Source organism: Amphiprion ocellaris, chromosome 18, assembly GCF_022539595.1.
Source record: "Amphiprion ocellaris isolate individual 3 ecotype Okinawa chromosome 18, ASM2253959v1, whole genome shotgun sequence".
Taxonomy (NCBI): Eukaryota; Metazoa; Chordata; class Actinopteri; family Pomacentridae; genus Amphiprion; species Amphiprion ocellaris.
Window position 1 is genome coordinate 6,512,165 of NC_072783.1, and position 15,735 is coordinate 6,527,899.

General features: G+C 44.0%; 2 protein-coding genes across 6 annotated transcripts in view; both read left to right on the forward strand.

Moving 5' to 3' along the window:
* nudt13 (nudix (nucleoside diphosphate linked moiety X)-type motif 13) overlaps positions 1 to 15,735 on the forward strand; it is a 73,109-nt gene that overhangs the window by 12,317 nt on the left and 45,057 nt on the right. The window lies entirely within an intron of this gene.
* LOC129347414 (nucleolar complex protein 3 homolog) lies at positions 1,533 to 14,390 on the forward strand. Its single transcript, XM_055004664.1, has 21 exons — positions 1,533 to 1,691; positions 4,604 to 4,808; positions 5,932 to 6,055; positions 6,156 to 6,310; positions 6,405 to 6,476; positions 6,610 to 6,731; positions 7,152 to 7,313; positions 7,410 to 7,503; positions 7,573 to 7,748; positions 9,712 to 9,840; positions 9,915 to 10,046; positions 10,256 to 10,336; positions 10,475 to 10,575; positions 11,066 to 11,138; positions 11,235 to 11,298; positions 11,534 to 11,605; positions 12,416 to 12,597; positions 12,779 to 12,907; positions 13,119 to 13,216; positions 13,497 to 13,581; positions 14,053 to 14,390. The coding sequence occupies exons 1-21, from the start codon at positions 1,683 to 1,685 to the stop codon at positions 14,170 to 14,172; spliced, it is 2,385 nt and encodes a 794-aa protein (XP_054860639.1). The 5' UTR covers positions 1,533 to 1,682; the 3' UTR covers positions 14,173 to 14,390.

Genomic DNA, 15,735 nt, shown 5'->3' on the forward strand with positions numbered 1-15,735 from the left:
GCCTTGTTTCCTGATGGCCAGGGAGTGAGTCATGATAGGTCAGATGAGGCGATGGAAGGAGAGGAAGAGGAAGGGACTGTGCCACAGAAAAATGAGAGTTTGGGAACAGAAAGCCAGGAGGAGAAAGAGGCTGAAGGAAAGGTGTCAGGAATTGTTGAGGAGCCCACAGAGAATGTTGAGGTGAGGAAGCAGCTAATCAGAGTGAGAGAGGCAGAGACTGAAGTACAGACAGCACAACCTCTAGAGGTAGAGCGAGAATCAAGCCAGGAGGAGACTAAAGCCAGAGGGAGGCAAAAATTCTCAGACCTACTTGGACTTAACCATCCAAATGATCCTGCCCATGTCCTACAATTAGACATCAAATATGATGAGGCCTTCATTCAGTTGTGTAACAACATTGGACCCTGTCAACCAGCACTCTCATTTCCAAAAAATGAAGAGGGGTGGTATTGTTCAGTGGCTAATTGAACATAAAAGTGATTACAAAGAACAAGACTGGTGGCTGTTGCCAAATCAAAGAACAGAATAGAACAAAATGAAGGCTAACAGAGTTCCTAACTGAGCTAAACCCAAAGAAAACAACTAAACTCTCAAACCAAACTTAAATCACGGAAGCAATACCCACCACAAGGAACAAGAACTAATACAAAGAGTCCACAGAACAAACTAAAACCTGGTGCCTCTGAGCACACAATGAACACATGGTTCATGAAGACTCTAAATGCTAAACGGCTTCTTCTCTAAGTTGGTGGACTGCTAACTGGAACCTCAATCTCCACTGAGTCTGGAGGCTCCACACCAAATCAGCAGCCGCCAACAGAAGCTCTAAATGTCCGTAGAACCCACCACAAGTACTGGCAGACCGAAGGACCACACAGGAACACAAACAATACACAACTGACACAAACACCAGGGCCAACAAGTCACAGCTAACAGCCGCTCTTCAGGTGTGGCTTGTGGGAGGAGCCATCATGGTGGCAGACCAATCAGATGGGTCAGGAGGTGTGGAGGACCAGGGCTGGGAGGAGGTCTGGAGCTCCAGGCTTAATCAGTCCTGATGAATCCAAGGTGGGAACTGAAGCTCAATCATCAGCCAGCTCCCTGCATACAGGCTGTATGACGTCCACCACCAGCCACCAGTAGCAGAGGACGGAACACACCGAGACGCAAAACAGATGTTCCAGAAATCTTGGAATGATTGGATTGAGTTTATCAAACCATCCAGATCAGACTTTAAATGACAGAAAATAAGTTCTGCTACACAGGTTTATTTGGGTTTGTTTGTTTGTTTTTTGTCTTTTTTTATTTTGGTGTTTTTTCTCTCTTCCTGGAGTTCTATTTTTTAAATTATTTTTATATACTCGTTCCGTATGTCTGTTAATTTATAAAATTGAAAAACTGTTTGCAATGTACGTCTGTAAGAAATTGTGTATCTGCTGACTTCTCCAGGGAATAAAAAGAGAATTTCAAAAATAAAAGGGTTAATGGATAATAAACCGACCAGCGACTGCAGTTCCTCAGTCCCGCCGCTGGGGGCGCTGTGAGCTGCACACGGCCGGACTTCGGTCTCTGCTTCCGGGTCTCTGCTCGACACGCGTGCGGCCAAAACACACTAGAGAGCCGCGAGAGGAGGACGAAGTTCGTTTGGGTTCTGTGGAGACGGTCGGACAGTCTGATCAGAAATGGGGCCGGTGAGTTACAAGAACCAGAACCAGAGTCCGGAACCAGAACCAGAGTCAGGAACCAGAACAAGAGTCAGGAACCGACGGTCTACACTTTAGACTGTCGGTTCCTGACTGACTGGACTCTGGTTCCTGTTGTCTCAAGAACCACAGTCCAGTCAGGAACCGACAGTCAAAATCAGGGGTGTCAAACATGCGGCCCGCGGGCGTAAAGCGGCCCTCCAGAGGGTCCAATCCGGCCCTCAAAGTGTAAAAATTCCAGAGAAGACATTAACTGCAGATTGTAAATTAGTAAAACTATAAATTTAAGATAATTTCTAGATCACGATAAGTTGTTCTGATCCTAAAGTAAAATACTAGATTGTTCATTCTTCTTTTGTCGTTTTGTGTCTCATTTTTGTAACGGTTTGTCTGTTTTTTTTGTCTGACTTTTGTCATTTTACTTCTTGTTTTTGTCTTTTTTGTCTTGTTTTTGTTTTTTTGTGTTTCCTTTTTCTAATATTGTGTCTTTTTTGTTGCTTTTAGTCTTGTTTTTTTGTCATTTTGTAACTGTTGTCTAATTTTTTGTTTCTTTTTGGTTTGTTTCGTGTCGTGTGTCTCATTTTTGTGATATTTTAACTTGTTTTTGTAGGTTTTTGTCTGACTTTTGTCATTTTGCGTCTCGTTTTGTCTTTTTTTGGTCTTGTTCCGTGTCATTTGTCTCATTTTTTGTCATTTTGTGTCTCATTTTTGTAATATTTTGTTTTGTTTTTGTTTTGACTTTTTTGTCTAGTTTTTGTCTTTTTTTGTCGCTATGTAACTGTTTATCACATTTTTTGTCTTTGTTTTGTTTGATGTCATTTGTCTTTTTCTGTATCCATTTATCAGTTTGTTTTTCTCATTTTTGTTGTTTTGTGTCTCATTTTTGTAATACTTTGTTTTGTTTTTGTTTTGTGTTTTTTGTCATTCATCTCATGTTTTTGTCATTTTGTTTCTGATTTTTGTAATATTTTGTCCTATTTTTGTTTTTGTCTGACTATTATCTTTTGTCTCATGTTTTTGTCATTTTGCTTTTCGTTTTTGTCGTTTTATGTTTCCTTTTTGTCCGGCTTATGTTTTTTGTCTTCCTGTTTTCATTTTGTGTTTTGCTTTATTCGTTGTTTTGTGTGTCATTTTTGTCGTTTTGTGTTTTGTTTTTGAGTCGTTTGTCCATTTATTGTTACTTTGTAACTTTGTCGTCTAATTTTTTGTCTCTTTTTTGTTTTCAGGTTGTTCATGATGTTTAGTAAAAAGATAATTCCTTAAATGTGAACATTTTTGCACTAAAACAAAGGAACCATTAGGTCTTGTGGTTATTTATAGGTTATTATGCTGTGATTTTATTGGTTTTACTGGAGATCAGACTGGGCTGAATGTGGAATCTGGACTAAGATGAGTTTAACTCACCTGATCTAAACTTTAGAACGGTCCTGCTTTAAAGCAAGACTGTTCACATTTCATGATCTCAGACAGGAAACTGGACTTCCAGATTTATTAATCAGTGATTTTTATCTTTAATCTATTGAATCTATTATTAATAAGTCACTCAGGTTTATCAGGAACCTCTGGGGATGTTTGAAGTGTTTTTTTTAATTCTATGATTATTTTATTTTCTTTATTTCCACCATCTGTGTGGTTTTATTTTCATATTATCATCCAGAAACAAACTGAAGTAACGACTCAGAACATCTCATTTAGTGGCCTAACAGGAAACAGTGGATTTTATGTTTAATTCATTAGAAACTGACAAAAACTTCAAAACAAGAAAATCCAACATCTGCAGATGATGTGTTTCTACTGTCGGTATGTTTCATAAAATAAAATGTTCCAGTGAAGATCCTCAGCCATCCAGTCATGGTGGTCATAGGAGCTGCAGGAACAAATCAGCTGGACGTCTCTGGTAGAACCTCATAACCCCCTTTTCGACCGGGGTGGAGCCCGTTCGGAGTTGGAGCCGGCGCCCGACTTGGCGCCGGTTTTTTGTGTTTCGACCACCGGAGCTGCGGCTCCGGGCTCCAAAAACTGGGGCCGTTTCGGGCACCAACTCGTTGCTGGGCCAGACTTGGCCAGAGTTGAGAGCCGAGCACATCACGGGCAGGGGGCGGGGTGACATCTAAAAACATCTAAAAAGATAAACATAGATATGATCATCAACTTATTGCGCGTGTTTAACCGATAAGTAATCAATGCAAGCGTAGTCGAAGCTAAGTAGCTAAGCTAACGCTAGCACGTTTACTGTTAAGTATCCAAACGTCTTTGATAATTACCTTTCTTCTCAAACGTGATCGCCGGGCATTGGAACGGCGACGCCGATGGGTAACCCCTAACAGAAGGTTTTGCTGTTCAGCGATGGCGAGACACACTAGCAAAGCCATGAACACCACTCCAATGAAGTCCTCCATTGTTGTTGTGTGGGTTTCCGTACGGCGTGAACGCTGTTGAACGGCTACGTACGCAGTGACGTACACACGTTTTGTGGTGGCGCAATGACGCAGCTCCAACTTTGCTCCTTCTGAATGGAAACACAAACCCGTTCTGGGGCGGCACGAGATTTGAACCAAAAAAGCACTGGCTCTCAACTTTGAACCAACCTAGCACCTGGTGCTCTTTGGTCGAAAAGGGGCTATAGATTGTTGTCTTCAAGAACCGACCAGAGACGTCCAGTTGAGCTTCTTGAAGACAACAACCTTGTAGGTTCTAGCTTGTAGTAAAAAATCAACTACCTACAAGGTTGTTGTCTTGAAGAACCCACCCAGAGACGTCCAGCTGATTTTCTACTGAAGCTGCTATGAAGATAAAGTGTTGTTTCCAGAAGATGACTGAAGGTCCATGGAACACCTTCCGTCAGTATCTCCGGTACTTTGAGCAGGTTTAACAGCTCTGGTTCTCTGTTCTGTCTCCAGCCTCGGTCAAAGAAGCGCCGGCCGACGTTCCGCCGCCTGCTGAAGACCAGCGGCGTGAAGCTGGAGAACAAGCTGAAGAACCGGCAGATGAAGCAGCAGAATGTCGCCAAGAAGCAGCGCAAAGAGCAGAAGAGGCTGCGACAGGCAGTAAAGGGCGTGGTCTCGGACATGCCCCGCCCCCTGGAGACCTACCGCAGCCCACCAGGTGAGAGTCACCTGGATAACAGCTGGATCCCTCTCTGTACCTGCAGCTTCTTTCACTGATGAACTCTAGAAGATCCTCAGATCTGCATGTTTCAAGGAGGGAAACATTTCATTAGTTTGATGGTTTGTTGTTCATGACGGATCGATCAGTACGGTTCTTTACAGCTGGTATCAGTTATTGGTGATCAGGCCGATGGTTCATAACCATGATGATAAATGAACATGAACAGTAGAAGTAGGACTGAAGGTCTGAGCATCACATGACGCTATGATGCTGTTTACTGATAGATCGATCAATTGATTGAGATCAATAACCGTTCAGTCTGTTCTTCTGTTTTATTTCCCTCTAAGGTCCAGATCTTAAAGCTTTATTAGTTGTTGTTTCCAGACTCTGGTTAATCTGTGGCTGCCTGCTAGCTTAGCTGTTAGCATTTAGCATAGTATTAGCCAGCTAATGTCCTGATCTGTGTTACTGTTTGTGTGGATGTTTGTGTTGTTTGTGTTGATGTTTGTTTGCGTTGATGTTTACGTTGTTTGTGCTGATATTTGTGTTGATGTTTGTGTTGATGTTTGTGTTTGTGCTAATGTTTGTGTTGTTTGTGTTGATGTTTGTGTTGATGTTTGTGTTGATGTTTGTGTTGATGTTTACGTTGTTTGTGTTGATGTTTATGTTGTTTGTGCTTCCAATTCAGTCTCTGATTTTAGTCAGAGCAGAGTTAAAGTTATTCTGACTTTAGAAACATGCTACGCTGCTACAGCTAGCATTAGCCACAGGCTAAAAGCGTCAGCTAACCTCTCAGTGTTAGCATTAGCCTAGCACCATCAGCACTTGTAAACACCGACAGAGAGTTATTGGTCTTCTCTGTCTAACAGGAAGTCTTGTGTCCTGCTGTTTATTAAACCTTCAGTAGTTCCTGCTAATGAGCTCATTGGTTCCTCTGTGTAAACAATGGTTGTGATTAGCTGTCAGTTGTGTTGTGTACCAGCCAATCAGATAGCAGCACTGTTCACTGGCAGCAGATTTAACCATGACACAGCAGATTTACCCATGACGCAGCAGAATTAAGCATGAAGCAGCAAATTTAAGCATGACGCAGCAGATTTACCTGCCATGTGTCTGACAGGTGAGGAGGAAGAGGAGGAGTTTCTGGAGTCGCTGCCCACAGACATGATGGAGGACGATGACCTGCAGCAGATGACCTCATTGGCCCAGCGAGCCTCCTTCATCACCAGAGACCTGTCGTCATGGTAACACACACACACACGCACACACAGGATGCTGGGTTAAAAGTGGGTGTGTCCGACTGACTGACTGTGGTGCGTTTGTTTGTGTGTGGCGACGTCCCAGCGGGCCGGTGCACGGCGGGAAGAAGCGCGGCTCAGAGGTGGTTCGTAGCTACGAGAAGGTTCCCAGAAAGATGGCAAGAACGGAGGAGAAGGAGGTGATCCACCTGCTGCCCATCAAAGACAAGACAGGACTGATCCCTCAGAGCATCGAGAGAGGTAACACCGATACTGATTATTTATCCCTGACTATTGATCACTGATTATTGATCACCTGAGGAGGAAGCAACACATCTGCTCTGTTTGATTCAAGTTGTAGAAAAGAAGCCAGAAGACGAAGAAGAAGAAGAAGATGCTGCAGCCGAACTGGATGAGTCAGACAATGGTAACAACACCCCCTCACCTGTAGCGTGTCCTGACTGTAGCGTGTCCTGACTGTAGCGTGTCCTGACTGTAGCGTGTCCTGACTGTAGCGTGTCCTGACTGTAGCGTGTCCTGTTGTGTCTCCTCCCGTCCAGAGGTGGCGCTGCCACAGCTGACTCCAGCTCAGATAGAGCGGCTCAGAGTGGAGAAGATCAACCAGAAGAAGACGACCATCGGCAGCCTGGGATCAGCCATTGTGTCCGATCCCATCAGCAGCGTAAGACCGAGGTTCTGGTCCGGACCGGAATCAGAACCACTTCTAACGGGGCGGTGGTGTGATGGGATTTAAAGGAGCGGTGGTGTGATGTGATTTAAAGGAGCGGTACATGACATTTGAAGGGCCGGTACATGATATTTAAAGGGGCAGTACATGTGATTTAAAGGGCCGATGCGTGATGTTTAACGGGGCTGTACGTGATGTTTAAAGGGACGGTACATGATGTTTAAAGGGACGGTACGTGATGTTTAAAGGGACGGTACGTGATGTTTAAAGGGACGGTACATGATGTTTAAAGGGACGGTACGTGATGTTTAAAGGGACGGTACGTGATGTTTAAAGGGGCAGTACGTGATGTTTAACGAGGCGGTACGTGATGTTTATTAAAGGGGCGGTACGTGATGTTTATTGGGGTTTCAGGTGAAGAGGCTGAAAGAGCTGCGGGGGATGCTGATGGAGGCCGACCCCAGTGTGGCAGTGACCGTCAGGAAGCTGGTGATGGTGTCTCTGATGGAGATCTTCAAAGACATTGTTCCCACCTACAGGATCCGACCGTTGACCGCCGCAGAGAAAACTGCCAAGGTACCATCACTCCAGATCCTCCAGACTCTCCAGACCCAGGTCTGTTAGTGAATACATTGAGGTCGGTAGATGTTGACCGTTGTTCACTCGCTGCAGGTGAAGAAGGAAACTCGGCAGCTGCGGGAGTTTGAGGAAGGCTTGGTGAGTCAGTACAAGTTCTACCTGGAGGATCTGGAGCAGACCATAAAAGGTAGGACTCAACCCGCCTACACATGTCCTCTGCACAGCATCAGAGTCTGAGCTTCTCCTCCGTCTGCAGACTGGAAGCAGAAGAAGAAGAAGCGCAGCCAGGCGGTGGGCTTCCAGTCGTACCGAGGCCTCGCTGAGGTGGCCGTCCGCTGCCTGTGTGAGCTGCTGCTTGCTCTGCCGCACTTCAACTTCCACAACAACATCATCGTGGTGCTGGTTCCTCTGATGACTGACCCGGACAGGAAGGTGAGAAAACTCCAGAGTGTATTCTCTCACAGTAATCACATTACTTCTAACAGCACAGGATTTTCTCTGATGTCACATTATGAACTACCACTTTATATCTCTACATTAAAACAGCAGCTTTAGGGCTGATTGCAGCTTTCATTCCTCAGGTTCTTTGGTTCCTCCTTCAGTTGTCTTCATGGAGGAAACCAGAGTCCACTCATTTGTGCTCACATCTTCTCACATTCTTCTCTGTTTTGTTCAGCTGCTCTTTGCTGGAGGGGTTGTGTTGCTCTACCTTTCTCTGGAGAACACCTCAAAGGTTCTGCTGGCTTCAGGACTCACACTGTCCAGGTCCTGGTTCCACTTGGTTCTAGTGGAGAAACTCTGTTGTGATGTTGTTCTTTGGATGTTCTCCTGCTGGAATGTTACTCTTCTGCATCTGGTCAGCCAGTATTCTGGTTCATCCTCAGGCCTTCATGCTGCATCTAGAAATGTCTTCAACACCTTCTGACCTCATGCAGCCCCAGATCATCACACTCCCACCTCCGTGCTTCACTGTCAGGACTATGCATCCACTGTGGTAATCCTGGTCAGGTTCTCACCAAACATCTGGACTCCATCTGAGCCCAATTCATTGATCTTCATCTGACCAAAGAATGTTCTCCATCATCCATCAGGCTTCTTTTCATGTTCTTCAGCAAACTTTCATCTGGAAGTTTAGTTCTGAGCAGCAAACAGGTTTAGTTCTTGTCCTCCATCCATAGAGGTTGATGTTCTGAAGGTTTCTTCACACTATCTGATCTTCACACTAACTCTGGTTTCCATTGAGAACCCCTGAGCCCAGTCTGAAGCAGCTGCTGTCTGTTTTTACAGATGGATGGAGGAAGTAGTTCACTGTCTGTGGAGTCATTTTAGGAGCTCTGATTAGTGGTACTATGACTCTTTCTGTACCTCCTGATTAGTGGTACTATGACTCCTTCTATACCTCCTGATTAGTGGTACTATGACTCCTATACCTCCTGATTAGTGGTACTATGACTCCTTCTATACCTCCTGATTAGTGGTACTATGACTCCTTCTATACCTCCTGATTAGTGGTACTATGACTCCTTCTGTACCTCCTGATTAGTGGTACTATGACTCCTTCTATACCTCCTGATTAGTGGTACTATGACTCCTTCTATACCTCCTGATTAGTGGTACTATGACTCCTTCTATACCTCCTGATTAGTGGTACTATGACTCCTTCTAGACCTCCTGATTAGTGGTACTATGACTCCTAGACCTCCTGATTAGTGGTACTATGACTCCTAGACCTCCTGATTAGTGGTACTATGACTCCTTCTATACCTCCTGATTAGTGGTACTATGACTCCTTCTATACCTCCTGATTAGTGGTACTATGACTCCTTCTATACCTCCTGATTATTGGTACTATGACTCCTTCTATACCTCCTGATTATTGGTACTATGACTCCTTCTATACCTCCTGATTAGTGGTACTATGACTCCTTCTATACCTCCTGATTACTGCTGACTCTGTGCTTCACTGGTTTTTAGTTGCTCACTCATCTTCCTGGATCCTTTTCCATCTTTGTCGAGTCTCTCAGTCAGATTTTTCTCTTCCTCTGTTCAGTTCTTTTCCATGTGGAGCCATGATGCAGACATAGACAGACCCAGTCCATAGGTCCAGAACTGAGAACGTTCTGCTGTTCACAGCTCATTTTAGAACCATGTTCATCAGTTAGACTGAGTGGAATCACAGCTGGAATATAATCTCTATGAAGTGTTTGTTTCTGATTATCAGAATAAATACTCAGATGTAATCTGATTATTTTAAGGTTGTGTAGATTAGAATCGTTTGACATTGAAATGATTCAGTAGACTTCAGTAGATCAGCTTGTTGTGATGCATTCAGGTGTCTCTGTGTTCCAGGTATCAGCTATGTGTTGTGATGCGTTTAGGTGTCTCTGTGTTCCAGGTGTCAGCTATGTGCTGTGATGCGTTCAGGAAGCTGTTTCAGCAGGACAAAGTGGGCGGGGCCTCTCTGGCCGCCGTGCGTGTCATCTCCGGCCTCGTGAAGAGCCTCAACTACAACGTCAAGCCCGAGGTAACCAATCTCACGCGCCCACACCTGGTCAGGTGAGAGAGACAGGATGTTTAAAGTCATGGTGTTGCCTTCAGGTGCTGCGGACGCTGCTGAGTCTGAGGATCAAGGAGGTGGAGATGAAGAAGGACCTGGAGGCCACGGCACCAAAGAAGAAGTTCATGAACAACAAGGAGAAGAAGAAGAACCTGTCCAGAATGCAGAGAAAGGTCAGTGTGATGTCATCAGCTCTGAAGCCTGATTGGACGGTTTGATTAGGAACTAAATCACCTGGAAGAGAGTTCATAGTAGTAATTATAATAATATTGATAATAGTACTAATCATGTATTGTTGTGTGTATCATTGTATTATGGCTGTGTATCATTGTATTATCGTTGTGTATCATTGTGTTATCATTGTGTATCATTGTGTGTGCAGTGGCAGAAGGCTGAGGAGAAGCTCCAGAAGGAGCTGCTGGAGGCTGAAGCCTCAGAGAGCAAAGAGAAGAAAATAAAACTGGTGAGTTTCGAAACTGATCATCCATAGATATTATTATTAATTATTAATTATTGATCAGTCAAAAACTAAACTCCTCTTCCTCTTCCTCCTCCTTTTCCTCTTCCTTCTCTTCCTCCTCCTCTTCCTCCTCCTCTTCAGCACACAGAGACTCTGAACATCGTCTTCCTCGTCTACTTCAGAATTTTGAAGAAAGCTCAGAAATCAGTTCTTCTTCCTGCAGTTCTGGAGGGGCTGGCAAAGTAACACAACACAGTAAAGCTACATGTCCTCTAGATGTGTTTTTCCTGCATGTAAACACGCCGCATCTGAAAATCACACACTGTGAGCGGTTACTAGTTTAGATGTTTGAGGACAGTTTTGTGATGCGTGGGATCTCCACATCGAATTTGCATCAAGTAGAATCAACTTCTACAACTTCAACATCTACCGGACTGAAGCTGAAAGTGCTGTCATGTGACCTCTAATGACCTGTAGTGAACTCTAATGACCTGTAGTGACCTCTAATGACCTCTAGTGACCTCTAATGACCTCTAGTGACCGTCTACCATGCAGGTGATTTTCAGATGCAGGAACAACACATCTAGTGGACACACGGCTTCATACAACACAGTAACATACTATACTGTACTAATGCTGTCTCCTCTCCTCGTGTCTCCTCGTGTCTCTTCCTGTCTCCTCGTGTCTCTTCCTGTCTCCTCGTGTCTCTTCCTGTCTCCTCGTGTCTTTCAGTTTTGCTCATCTCATTAACTTGGAGTTTTTTGACGACCTGCTCAACGTGCTGCAGAACCTCATCCAATCGGGAGTGAGTATTCAGCTAAACCCCGCCCCCTCTGACAAAAAGCAGCTGTCGGTTCAGCAACACAAACTGATTGATTGGTTGATTGATTGATCTCTGCAGGATCTGACCAATCAGGAGAGTCTGCACTGCATCCAGACCGTCTTCACCATCCTGTCAGGACAAGGTGAGTCCACGTCTGTCGTCGCTGTGGGGGCGGACCTCCAGACCTGGTTTCTGGGTCCAGATGTGGTTTCAAGGTCTGACGTGGTTTCTGGGTCCAGATGTGGATTCTGGGTCCAGATGTGGATTCTGGGTCCAGATGTGGATTCTGGGTCAGCACACACCCAGAATCCAAAAGGCAGGCCTGGAGCAGTCATGATGTCACTTCCTGTCAGCTGACCTGTTGTTGTTTGTGTCAGGTGACGTCCTGAACATCGACCCTCTGAACTTCTACTCACAGCTGTACCAGATGTTGCCCCGCCTCCACGCAGGTGAATTCACACAGGCTCCGCCTCCAAGCAGGATGTAGTACAGCATGGTAGTACTTTTTAAGTACTACGTCTGACGTACTGTGTAGTTTGTATTCCTGGTGCAGTGTGTAGTATTTACGGTGTAGTGTGTAGTATTTACTGTGTAGTGTTTACGGTGCAGTGTGTAGTATTTACAGTGCAGTGTGTAGTATTTACGGTGCAGTGTGTAGTATTTACGGTGTAGTGTGTAGTATTTACAGTGTCGTGTGTAGTATTTATGGTGCAGTGTGTAGTATTTACGGTGCAGTGTGTAGTATTTACAGTGTCGTGTGTAGTATTTATGGTGCAGTGTGTAGGATTTACAGTGTTGTGTGTAGTATTTATGGTGCAGTTTGTAGTATTTACATTGTTGTGTGTAGTATTTACGGTACAGTGTGTAGTATTTACAGTGTCGTGTGTAGTATTTATGGTGCAGTGTGTAGTATTTACAGTGTCGTGTGTAGTATTTATGGTGCAGTTTGTAGTATTTACAGTGTAGTGTGTAGTATTTATGGTGCAGTGTGTAGTATTTACAGTGTCGTGTGTAGTATTTACGGTGCAGTGTGTAGTATTTACAGTGTCGTGTGTAGTACTTACAGTGTAGTGTGCAGTATTTATGGTGCAGTGTGTAGTATTTACAGTGTCGTGTGTAGTATTTATGGTGCAGTGTGTAGTATTTACAGTGCAGTGTGTAGTATTTACGGTGTACTATGTAGTATTTACAGTGCAGTGTGTAGTATTTATGGTGCAGTGTGTAATGTGGTTATCTGAATGAACCTGTTGTATCCTCAGGGGCGCCCAATGATGATGTCATCATCCTGCTGCGGTGCCTGGACGCCATGCTGACTCGCCGCAGGAAGCAGGTGAGCCTGCAGAGGGCGATGGCGTTCATCAAGAGACTGAGCATGCTCAGTCTGCACGTCCTGCCCAACGCCAGCGTGGGAATCCTGGCCGCCAGCAGGGCCGCCATGCACGTGAGTGTGTCTGTGTGTGTGTTAGTGTGTGTCTGTGTGTGTGTTTGTGTGTGTTAGTGTGTGTGTGCCATAAACAGATGTGTTTGTGTGTATTTAGTTTGTGTTTGTGTGTATTTATAGTGTGTGTGTTTGTATTTATCGTATGTATTTATTGTGTATTCATTGTGTGTTTGTGTGTCAGTCCTTCCCAAAGTGTGACTTCCTGCTGGATAATGAGGTCCAGGGCAGCGGGTTCTACCTGCCGGAGCTCGACCAACCAGAACACTGCAACGCCCAGAACACGGCCCTGTGGGAACTACACACACTGCAGGTACACAACTACTACACAACTACTACACTACTGTGTGTTATTGTGTGTTACTGTGTGTATTTATGTCTTACTGTGTGTCGTTGTGTTACCGTGTGTTGTTGTGTGTTATTGTGTGTATTTATATGTTACTGTGTGTTACTGTGTGTTATTGTGTGTATTTCTGTGTTATTGTGTGTTACTGTGTGTATTTCTGTGTTATTGTGTGTTACAGAGACACTACCACCCGGTTGTGCGTCGGTTTGCCGTTCATCTGAGTCTTGGAGCTCCAAGTGACGGTTCTGCAGCTCTGAGTGTGGATCTGAGCCGAAGGTATGACACGTTCTCCTGAAAGACACAGAACCCTCAGGTCAACATGAAACCAGAACTACAGACGGCCTTTACAACCACAGACGGCCCTTAGAACCACAGACAGACGGCCTTTAGAACCACAGACTGTAGCCTTTACAACCACAGACAGCAGCCTTTAGAACCACAGACAGCAGCCTTTAGAACCACAGACAGATGGCCTTTAGAACCACAGACAGATGGAGAATGAATCCAGATGATGTTGTTTCTGAATTTGGATCTTTGGTTCTCGGTTCCCCTGCAGGTCTCCGGTAGAACTGTTCCACGACTACAGTGTCAGAGACATGACCTTTAACCCCCCTGTAGCTCCGCCCGCCTCCAAGAAGAAGGTAAGAAAATCGGATGCACCCTGAGTTCTACAGTGGATCTGACAGGTTCCTTCGGTTCTGATGGAGGAGTTTTAATGTTCTCGACAGAACAGTTAACCAGCCAGAAGCTTTGTTGTTCAGATGTTGAGAATATTCTGGTGATGTTCTGAAAAGAAGTTTTTTTAGTTTCTTTTAGAACGTTCTTCTTAAAGGCAGGCAGTTTTCTGAAAACGCTGAATGTTGCACGGACAACATTCTTTGTTTGTTCTCATGTAACTTGATCTGACAACGTTCTCCGTAAACGAGAACTTTAATCTTTAACTGGTAAATAAAAACAGGTAAACGTTTGTTTTGAAAAGACAAATATCCTAAAGATTGTGTTGTTAAAACGTTATTAGAACCTGTCACTGTGGGAACGTTCTCTGCAGGCTGACTGAAGGTTCTGAGGTTCTTCCCTGTAAAACCTGATCATCTGGTTCTTGTGTTGTTCAGGATCACCTGGTGGGAACGTCGCTGCTGGACGCTGAGCTGCAGAGACAAGTTGATGACGTCCTAAACGCCGCCGAGGACTCAAACCTGGACTTCACACAAACACACAGAACCACACACTGAGGTTCTGCTGGTTCTACAAGAACGCTGTGAATGAAAGCTGACGTTCTGATGGACTTTAGATGGCTTCCTGTTCTATTGATGTTTCTGGTTCTTTATTAACCGAATATTTTTTATTAAAGTTTGTATGTTTTCAGAGCGTTCCAGTTCTGTTGTAGTAGAACCTGAATGTTCAGTAAAGGAACTAAAAATAAAAACATCCTGGATGTGTTAAAGCTGCAGATCTGTATTTATTATATTTAGAACACGTTGTAGATCCTTCACCTGTTCCCTGGTCTGTTGGGCCACAGCGCCACCTGCTGCAGCAGAGGATCACCTGATGGATCAAATGCTTCTAGATTCACAGCTTTATTTCAGAACTTTCTACCAAATGAAGGATTTTATTTGTTTTTCAGACAAAGTACTACATTATGTAGAAGTACTTCAACAAGTTTATTCCACCCAAATGGTTTCAGGTAGTGGTTTTAAATCTGTTTTCCACCTGAAGTTCTACTTCCTGTCTGTAGTTTAACTCAGACTCGGACAAAGTTCTCGTCATTATTGGTAGAATATGATCTGAGGTCTGACAGGTCAGAGAACAGATCTGTATTTATAGAGCATTAATCAATAAACACAGCAGATAGATAATCAACCACAGCAGATAATCATTAAACACCTCCAATAGATAATAAACGCAGCAGATAGACAATAAACAGCAGATAGATAATAAACGCAGCAGATAATCAATAAACAGCAGATAAACACAGCAGATAATAAACACAGCAGATAGATAATCAATAAACCATTGATAGATCATGTCCACAGGCTTCTGTCTTCCTTTGAGGTCTAATTAATCATCAACAGTCGAGGCACCGCTAAACCCAAAATAAATAATTAAAAAAGCAGCTGTTTACTGGAACTGGACACTATTTGTTGTTCTTGTAGTTTGTTGTTATTGTTTTTGTTATTGTTTTTTATTGTTTGTTGTTGCTCTTCTCTGCAGGTGAGAACATCTGTTTACTCCACAGCAGCTCCTCCACTTCCTGTTCCTGTCCGCATCACTTCCTGACCCTCACCTGGACGCCTGTTCTCTGCTGAATGTTCTGATGGACACAGGTTCTACTTCTGCCTCCAACAGAACCACAGGGAGAGTTCTTGGTCTGAGTGTCAGAAACTCTGGATATTTACATCAAAGCCAGAAGCTTCCACTTTCAGCAGCTTTTATATTTATCTCATCAAATCTGAGTGAACATCAGAGTAACGATAACGGATAAAAACCTGAAACTGTCACGAGAAGTTCCATCTAAACCTGATAGTACAGAAGTGAACTAGTGATATTTTCACAGTAACACAAACATATAGAAGACTTTTATTTTGAAAAGAAAGTTATTAGAGTCTAAGCGCTGAATATAGACCTTATTGAAACTTGTGGGTTTTTCAGTTTTAGATTTTTGCTGGCAACACAATCTCAAATTTGTGGCCTAAAAATACTCAAAAACGTGAAAATTGACACACATCTGGAAAATTTCAAACAGGAACTACAACCAGTACGTGTCACCTACAGCTATGACACTGGTACACATATGT